Source organism: Anarrhichthys ocellatus, unplaced genomic scaffold (genome assembly GCF_004355925.1).
Source record: "Anarrhichthys ocellatus isolate YVR2014 unplaced genomic scaffold, GSC_Weel_1.0 scaffold4, whole genome shotgun sequence".
NCBI lineage: Eukaryota > Metazoa > Chordata > Actinopteri > Perciformes > Anarhichadidae > Anarrhichthys > Anarrhichthys ocellatus.
The window spans coordinates 955,361-964,729 of record NW_022280034.1 but is presented as its reverse complement, the minus strand read 5'-3'; the positions used below and the strand labels follow the sequence as shown (position 1 = coordinate 964,729).

Genomic DNA, 9,369 nt, shown 5'->3' with positions numbered 1-9,369 from the left:
CACATGATGACCCACACAGGAGAGAAACCTCACAGCTGCTCAGTGTGCGATGAAAGATTTCGGAACAGGTCGGCTCTGAAGTCACACATAATTACTCATTCAAGAGACAACCGGCTGTAGTGGTTCTGTTTGTATACAAAAGGTAAATCTGACACACCACATGGCACATAACGCAGAGGAAGAAATATGGTGCTTTTTTCCTATCTTTATTCAAAACCATGTTTTAATTTGAGAGCATTACTTATTGATTCCACGTTCAGATGTTGAATTGTTTCCCTCAAAACCCTGATCTCACACACAATTAGCCCCCGCTTGCGATCAGTGACACAATAAACCTCGATCGCTCTGAGAGATCCATGCTTTGTTTAAGGTGACGCCTCCTCCCCACGTTGGCAGGGAGTTGAGTACTGTCTTTAGTTTGATCCAGCAGACTAATTGAGTTTTTATTTTCTAGTTATTGTTGGTTTTCTAGAGGGGTACGGGGCACGTTCACCTGGAAGAAAATGTACATTTTAAAGTTAAATGCATCTTTGTGCTCTTGTTAACAATTTTGTTATCTTCTTTTAGCGGTGGTGGAATGTAACTTGTAACAATGTAAATTGTAAATTGTTTAAGATAAGTAAATGAAGTAACCTTGGATTGAATTACCTGTTTTGTTGTTGTCAAATATTGTCAATATTTCCAGCTGATAACGCCGTTCCAAGGTTAACATTGTTAGCTCTGTCAGCACTGTTGTGTGGACTGTTGCACCCTTGTTGCCATATTGAGAGCCGTGCGGAGGCGATCCTTCAATCATAAATTTGTTCTGAGTTTGTAATTCAGCAGCTTAAATTTTTTTTTTTTAATAGTTTGGTTTTCTACGTAATTCACACTGTTTTCATCCTGTGGCTACAGTTTGTTAAATGTGTGTGATAGTACTGATTTGTATTGTTTAAATAACTTGATATCTGATTGAATAATAAAGGTATTCACTTAGTAAATTGTTCCAGCTGTCAACATGTTTATGCAAGGTGGTAAAAGTTCAATTACGGGGGAACCAGCTCCCTTATAAGAGACCGTAGCTCGACTGAACATAACAAAAGGTTAAGTTTGGCATCTCCAAAAAGTGTTAAACTATCGACTCTGAATATCACGATGTTAAGTGACAGCAAAGCTGTTATCAGACATCATGAGAAAACCCCAAAACCAGTCTAGACTGAAGCCTCCACCAGTCATGTGACTCTCACCTGGCAGCTCATAGCGGTCTGTTGAGAGTCTCAGCAGATGGAGTTCTCAGGATGCTGACTTCTATTTTTTACCCTTTACAAAACCAAAAACATGAGAAAAAGCTTACGGACTGAATTACACAGCCTGTTAATCTGCTATAGCGTTAGCTGCAAGAATTAGCACGTGTTGCTAACGAGTTTACTACTACAGTAGTAACCAGTGGTGAAGGAAGTATTTACATCTTTTACTTACCTAGAAATACTAATACTGTTACAAGTGAAAGTTCTTAAGGATTAACATCAACATCTACTTGAGGTTAATTTCTAAATACTATATTGTATTATAATTATTGATGCATTAACGTGTTCACCACTTTAATGCTGAAGTGTCTTAAAGCTGCATTCTCTCTAGTGTCCACCAGGGGGCGACTCCTCTGGTTGTATAGAAGTCTATGAGAAAATGACTCTACTTCTCTCTTGATTTATTACCTCAGTAAACATTGTAAACATGAGTTTATGGTCTCAATCTCTAGTTTCAAGTCTTCTTCAATACAGCATGATGTTCATTTAGTACATTATGGTCCATTTAGAGTCACACAGACCATAAAGCAAGCTAGGTCTATAAAGAATTATTAAACTGTTAAAAAGCGAAATATAACCAAACGTTTGAATCTACATTGAATAAATATTGTTATTAGACAGTTCCATTGATATTGCAAACGAGTGAATTATCCATTTCTACTGGAGGCAGCGTTGATTAATAATTAATATTCAGTATCGTCTTCTCCTCTGAGAAGAAGTGCTTTAAAGTTTTGATCTGTTCCTGTTTTCGTCGCTGTGCCTTCAAACTTGTTTGATGTTTTGATGTTTAACTCTTTACTTACCTGTGATGTGTCTTCTCTCTATTACTGTCACACATACCAAAGAATTAATCAATTGATTGATTAGTTTTATGTGCTTGTTTATAGTTTTTATAGTTCATGATTTGTTGTTTTACCAACCATAATGGAGATGGGATTGCCTTAAGCTTTTTTTGGTGTCTCAAATTACTTAACATCATCACATTGTTAAGTAAGTCATAAGAGATTTATTGAATGAACTCATGTTCATGTGACCGTGGTGTAGGTCCTTTATAGTTGCACTTATTGTATTCATATTAGTTTGTTTCTGTACTTTGCTCTGGTTTATGCTCTTAGATGCTTGTTTAAAAAAAGGAGATGCACTTCTGACTTTCTTGTCTCATGGCGGAACACTTTGTCATCTCGTTGTATGTTGCCATATTACATCTCTGCTCCACACATGCTCTGGTGTCTCTGCCAGGCAGCGTGTGTCTCACTTTAGGCCAGAAAACAGGGTTCGACAGGTGGTTCGGGCAACAGTCCTACTGAAGCTGTGCTCTGTGTCCTCAACCTGCTGATGCCGTCCTGGCGTGACGGGTGTTGTCTCAGCTGGAGTTGGTCTCTCTGGGGCCTGCTCCATGGGTTCAGGCTCTGGTTCAGGTTCTGGGGGGTTTGCTGGTTTCTCAGAATCGGAGGGATTCCAGGGATATAAATTAGACTCTTAGAATTCTACTGGGCCTTTAAAGGGCTCTGGCTTTGATACATTACCTCCCGTCTTGGTTTTAGTGCGGGCCTTCTTTGAGTCAATGTTTAACTCATCATATGCTCATTACATCACAGCTTCCACAGTCTCACTAAACAACACATCACTTCATCACTGCAGAGTCATCTATCAACGCTACATCGAGATAAACTCACACGCATGCATGTTGTGAAGGTCCGATGCAGAAAGGGTTGGAGAGAGACAGAATATCACATAAATCAAAAGTGTATGGGAATCCAATGCTTTCCTGTCAGCCAATCACATTGCTCCTTTCAGAAGTGTTTTAAGTTGGTGCCAAATGGCACCACTAACCACTAAAGAAGGTTTGCTTTTGATCAATGACGCCTGTCAGAAAACAAGAGGTGAGGAAAAACAAGTAGTTATAAACAACACAAGAACTAATACAAATGCAAATGTTTACAAGGAGTGGAACGCACCTCTATAAGGAACTCAAAATGGGTGTTTTCTCGGGAAGTTGATCTTAACAGTTACTGAATGAACACTGTCATGAAGTTGTTGCTCCTGCACTGATATGAATGAAGTGTACCATCTCCTGTCTGACGTGGTGAAAGGTGCTGGCTCAGAGGCCTACTTCCTGTCAGTCCTTCAGCGCCTTCTGCTCATCAGGAACGACTATTACATCAGGTCAGTTCTGTTTGATCACTGGCCTTTGTTCACTGATCACCATGTGAGGCTTTTTTTTGCTTGTTTTTAAGATTAGATGTGAAACACCTCGTGCAGCACTCTGAACATATTTGACTTACAGGAAGTAGTAATTGCCTCTGTGGGTTTGTTTGTTTGGCTTTGACAACATACAAGTAAAAGCCTGGCAGACATTTGTTGTGTACATTTATCCTCCCAAAAGTAAGAGAAGGAAGCCAAACTTGACCAACTTTAATACTACCGTACCTTTTTATCATTTACTCAGAGCTGTTGTCTGCGAAAGCAACATTTATTAGCTCGGCCCTCTTATTCGTTAATTCAATTATACTTTTGAAAAATATTATGGTCCTGCAGTCAGAAGTCCCAAACACATCGTCACATGATCCCACCTGAAGCAGGGTGTAAATACAGAGTACTCCTGCCTGTACAGGGAAGTGCCCTGCCAAGCTGCAATCAGTTTGTCATCAAGCTTTTTTTTCTTTTTTTATTATACTAAATTATCTTTATCCCGTTAAGGATATGGTTTGACCCATCCCTGTATCAGGGAGCAGTGGGCTGCCCATGACAGGCGCCCGGGGAGCCGCTGGGGGGTCAGTGTCTTGCTCAAGGACACTTCGACTCAGAACACGTCCCAGCCAAGGATTGGACCGTCAAGTGAGCTAGTCTTCCAATTTTAAGTTTGTCTCTGATCTTGTCTATTACACACAAAATACCTGTGAAAGTAAACTGCTTTGCATTGTGAAAGTGGCCTCCTGCTTCATGTATAAATTGTTGAGGTGACAAGCCTCCAATTATATAACAAATATAACAAATATATATATATATATTACCTCATTTTAGATACAAAAATAAACTATAATTGACTGAAATCCTAAATCATTTAAAACCTGTCATAGGTGTCGAGACTGCGGAAAACTTCCGATGAGCCCCTGAACGCAGCATAAGTTTCTTGTCTGTTGAGAGAGAAATGAAACTTAAAAGACTCGTTCTGCTTTAGGGACCGTCGTCAAATGAGTTACTTAATCAAGACAGAAAAACGTAATTAACTGGCGATATTTTAACCAAAACTCTGTCAAAGATGATTTAAATGTGAAGTCAGGTTTTATGAACCAACACTGCAGCTTAGATACAGTTTACGTGGAGAAATAAGCACCGACTTCAGAGAAGTGGGTGAACTTGTTGACGCTCCCTTGTGGTTACATACGGGACGTTACGGTGTTTATAACGAACGTTTCCTCAATGTTTGCGACAGACGGACCGAGTCAACCTGAAACTGAGAAGGTAAGAAACAAGAAAACTTATGTTTTACATTTAGTGCAGATTATTAAAAGCTGAGCAACGTCGTAAACACAACTCTGATTTTATTATTATTACTTTGAATGATAAAAATCACCTGTTTGTGTGACTTAAAGAAACGTCAAACTTACTGAAATTATCTCAGATAAAAGTATATTTTATTGATTTGAAAATAACAAATCATAGTATATGTAATACAATAATACTATGTATTGATACTAACTATAATGGGTTGATGTATTACAGACTAACTCAGTGTCATAATTACTTTATGATAGTGGCATCATGCACAGTATGAAAAACTGTGCATGATGCCACACATGCACAGTTACTGTCTTAAGTAATTAAAGCTTGTACAAAGATGAAGACTTGTACTGGTCAACATGTCTCTCATTGCCCCTCCCTTACTGACTGAACAGACTGACTCGGACGTGCAGGACGTAACTGCTGTGGTTTTTACTTCCAGAGACTGATAACAGATAACAGGGGACCAGGGACTCCCCTGAGGAAGAGAGTCCCCTAAAGATGGAGGAGGGTGCAGGAAACCCCCACAGCACCGCTGGATCCAACAAGATGGAGGATGTGGTGACCAAAAAACGCAGGAAAAGAAATAAGGTAGAAATGCACGAGAACAGATTTCAGAGCATGAGATGATTAAAAACCAGATCCTCAGTTTAAGATCACGTTTGTGTTCCAGGAACGAGGGCGAGGCAGCTCCAGCAGGAAGAACAAAGACAAAGAGAGGAGGAAGAAGAGAAGTCAAGGAAGAAGGAAGAGCGTCTCCAGCGTTAAAGAGGATGCTGAGTGGAAAAGTGAAGGAGAGATGGAGGTGGTGGAGACCACAGGCAGCCAGACGGAGGAGAGTGTCCCCGCAGGAGCTGAAGACAGCGTGCAAACTGTGGGAGAACAACGGCACGAAGACGCCAAGATGGTGCCGGCTCAGACTCAGACGAGGAAACACAAAGGTGCAGAAAAATACACACAAACTCCAGCTGTTTTTCAGAGCAACAAGGAAACGCAGACAGACGTCTCTGGTGCAAAACGAGGCGACGAAGAGACGAAGAAGAACGAGGCCGAGACGCAGCTGAAGCGAGACAAACGCACTGAGGTCAAAGTGAAGGACGCCGCTCAGACGCCGGTAAAGCAGAACGAACGTCCAGACGACGGCGGAGCGTCTTCGGATTCAGCCAAGGACCGAAACCCAGAGACAGAGTCCAAGTCCAAAGAGGAGAATCCAACAGCTGGAGTCTCGGGCGAAGCCGGAAAAGATGCCAAAGGGAAGTCTTACGCCAAAGCTGTGTCTGAGGGAGGAGGTCAGGAAGCCTCCAGACCTGCAGATAAAAACTCTCAACCAACACAAAGCTCTCGGTAAGACCGGTGGTACAGGTTGTTTAATTTACTAACAAGCATCGGTCGATACTGAAAGACACTTTTTCAAAACTCTTTATTAGCAAACATGCATCTTACAGTTAATCTCAGTATGAAGTATGCGGAGCATGAATGAGAAAAATAGAATAGAATATGTGTGAAATAAAAAAATGATTCTAGTTTGGTTTAAAGTTAAAGTTTGTTAAAGTTTGGTCCACAAAGACTTCTGTTCCACTGACTGTGAAGAGTTTTTATGACGTGACTTCAGTTTTACAGCTACATTAAATACTGATTGATCCTCTGATAAACGTGTTTTCTTCTCTCTCATCAGCGACCGAAGCCCAGTGACAGCTCCGTCTTCTGCTCCCACCTTCACCTTCCACATCTACGCTGTGCTGGACAAAAAGTTTCGCTTCACCCAAGACCACGACACGCTTCTGCTGTGTTCCGACGGATGGTTTTTACCCTTTAAGATGACATATTTCGTGTGAGTATTGACAGTTTGAGCTTTCACACACAGAAATGGTCATTTTGTCTCCAGGACGACTTTGAATTTAAAGTTCTGACTCTCAGCTTTCATGTCAGGGTGTTTGTGTTCACATCAGATGAACAGTGTAGATCCTGTAGCCTTTTTCATCCTCACAGTGACTTAAAAGTAGTGGTGGTATAGCTACAGTGTGTTTTAATTTCTTGGGGAACGTTCCTGTTTCAACATGACAGTTACAAAATAGGAGATGGACACAGATCCCGACATTCAGCAGCAGTTTATAACATGTCTGCAAATGGGCAAAAAATTGAATAAGGGTTAGTATTAATCAATTAGTATTTTTTTAAAGAAAAAAGTCAAAATTCTGTGATTCCAGCTTCTTAAATGTGAGTTTCTGGTTTCTTTCCTCCTCTGTGAGAGTAAACTGAATATTTATAGACATTTTATAGACCAGACAACTAATCGATTATTCAAGAAATAATGAGTTCTGATGAGTTAAAGTCGATGCTTCATGTGTTAAAGCTGCATTCTCTCTAGTGTCCACCAGGGGGCGACTCCTCTGGTTGTATAGAAGTCTATGAGAAAATGACTCTACTTCTCTCTTGATTTATTACCTCAGTAAACATTGTAAACATGAGTTTATGGTCTCAATCTCTAGTTTCAAGTCTTCTTCAATACAGCATGATGTTCATTTAGTACATTATGGTCCATTTAGAGTCACACAGACCATAAAGCAGGGGATGCTTTAGGGCGGGGCTACACGGTGATTGACAGGTTACCATTTACCAGAGACGTATACAGCGTCTCTACGTCACTCCTCAGTCCAGATATGGTCACTTCCTGTTCTTGTGATGTCTTGATGTCAGGTCTTGTGTCTGACTTGGTTTAAAGCCCTGTAGACTCCCTGGTTGTCTTGATTGTATATTCAGGATCAATGTCCCGACCGTGTGTGGCTACACCTCCTACACTGTCATCGATATTAACAAATGTTCCTTATTTTGACTTTAGTGGACTAAAACGTGGAGGGTATCTGGTAGAAGCAAGTCTTACCGTTGAAGAAAAGGACTTGAGGAGAGGCGAATGGTGGACTTATTGGTACGGAGTAAAGCAACGGCACAAAGAGATTTCAGGAATTATCACGAGACACGTTAAAATTCCATTCGATCGCAACATTAAAGGTAAGACAAGCAAGTAATTTACCGTCAGCACGTCAACACACAACTGTAGGTCTGAGTCTTGAACATGAACCGGCCCGTGTTTCTTCTAGAGGTGCACCTTTACGAAGGATTCATCACTCGTGAGGACACAAGTTTTTGGCAAAGTGGCCGTAGCATGTTCGGCTTCCAGAAATCAAAAGGTGACGAGGTATCAGACGCCTGGCAGGCCTCAGCGAGGACTCTGCTGGAAAGAATCTTCCAGAAGTGGTCCCCGTCAGACAAACAGAGCACCGAGAGCTTGTGTGACAGCTTGACGCATTTTACGCAGAGTCTCGGTTCTGCACCCACGACGATGACATTCCCAGACGGTTCACGTCCTCCCATGGTCATAGTAGGTGCAACAAGAAGAAGTCGTTTTATAGTGAATCCAAAATTCCACCCGTAACCACATGTTTTTATTTTATTCACAGACATCAGAGCTGATTGCAGAGTCTTTGGTTCAGATGTTAAAAGGAGAGCCGAAGGAGAAACTCCCCGGCGGCTGGAGGAGCAGCGGTCCTCTCGCTCAGGGCCTGTCCGTGTTCATGGTCACCACAAACTGTAGCATCAACCTTGGGCTGAAAGGCTGGTCTGAGCTGTGTCTCCTGGTGTCCTCAGACACCGTAATGGACAAGACAAACCTGGACGGGATGCTCAGTTCTTTCCCACAACTACAATTGTGAGTCTAGCAAAAGCTTCAGAAAGGAGGTCCACTGACTTACATCCTGAAGGCGCTCATGAGTAGGGACGGTATCGTTAGGATCCATACTGCTTATCGGTTCGGTACCTTATCGATACTCTTACTGAACCGATAACTCTGGCCCGCATCGATACTCCGGGTTTTCTCTGCTGTGTAATCGGTTCCCGTTAAGAATGGAGTTTCAGGGTCCATCCCTACTCACGATCTTCATCTGAGGCGTTGATGTATGACCTTGTGTAACACCGTCTCACTCTCCTCTGTCGTCCCGTCAGCGTCGTGTTGGGTCTGATGAACCGCTGTGCGCAGCAGAGGGTGTCGGAGCTCGTCCTGCTCGTTCCTCTGCTCTTCAGGCTCAGACAGCCGGGAGGCGACGCAGCGAGACTGGGTCCAGCTGTGGAGGAGGAGAACTGGTCAGGACTTCAAAAGGTCCAATTCTACGGTTTTAGGGAGAACATACAGTCCAGCCCTGACAAGAGAAAGTGAGTTTGTCTCAAAGCAACCTTTCCAATAGAGAAATAGTATTGTCTTTTTGTTGAGGGAAACGGTGTGGAGCTAATTTCCGTTACCTCTTCCATAAAATACGTCATCTCTGCAGAGCGGCATACTCATTCAGTAACACTTTTCACAGGAGAGTGCTGAGTTTGATCGAGACACGCTTACCTTCGGCTAAAGAGACGCCTCTGCTCCTGATGAGCTGGTCCTCTCTGGTCGCTTTTGAGGATCTTCCTGAGTTTTCAGACCTGACGGGGATACCTGCAGAACAGCTGATCCAGAGTCTGTTTTACAGACTGAGAAAATGTGGCGAGTCGAGGGACAACAACAGAGCAGAGGAGAATGCAAAGGTGGGACAGA

The 9,369-nt window shown here is 42.3% G+C and overlaps 1 protein-coding gene across 1 annotated transcript in view; it reads left to right on the top strand.

The window, feature by feature from the left end:
* The first annotated feature begins 4,708 nt into the window (after window positions 1–4,708).
* rnf213b (ring finger protein 213b) overlaps window positions 4,709–9,369 on the top strand; it is a 35,265-nt gene continuing 30,604 nt past the window's right edge. Inside the window, exons 1-9 of the mRNA XM_031842642.1 lie at window positions 4,709–4,751; window positions 5,233–5,381; window positions 5,464–6,134; window positions 6,466–6,621; window positions 7,630–7,799; window positions 7,889–8,169; window positions 8,249–8,496; window positions 8,790–8,996; window positions 9,146–9,359. Coding sequence (XP_031698502.1) covers window positions 5,292–5,381; window positions 5,464–6,134; window positions 6,466–6,621; window positions 7,630–7,799; window positions 7,889–8,169; window positions 8,249–8,496; window positions 8,790–8,996; window positions 9,146–9,359 — 2,037 coding nt within the window. The 5' untranslated portion in view covers window positions 4,709–4,751; window positions 5,233–5,291. The remainder of the gene's footprint in view (window positions 4,752–5,232; window positions 5,382–5,463; window positions 6,135–6,465; window positions 6,622–7,629; window positions 7,800–7,888; window positions 8,170–8,248; window positions 8,497–8,789; window positions 8,997–9,145; window positions 9,360–9,369) is intronic.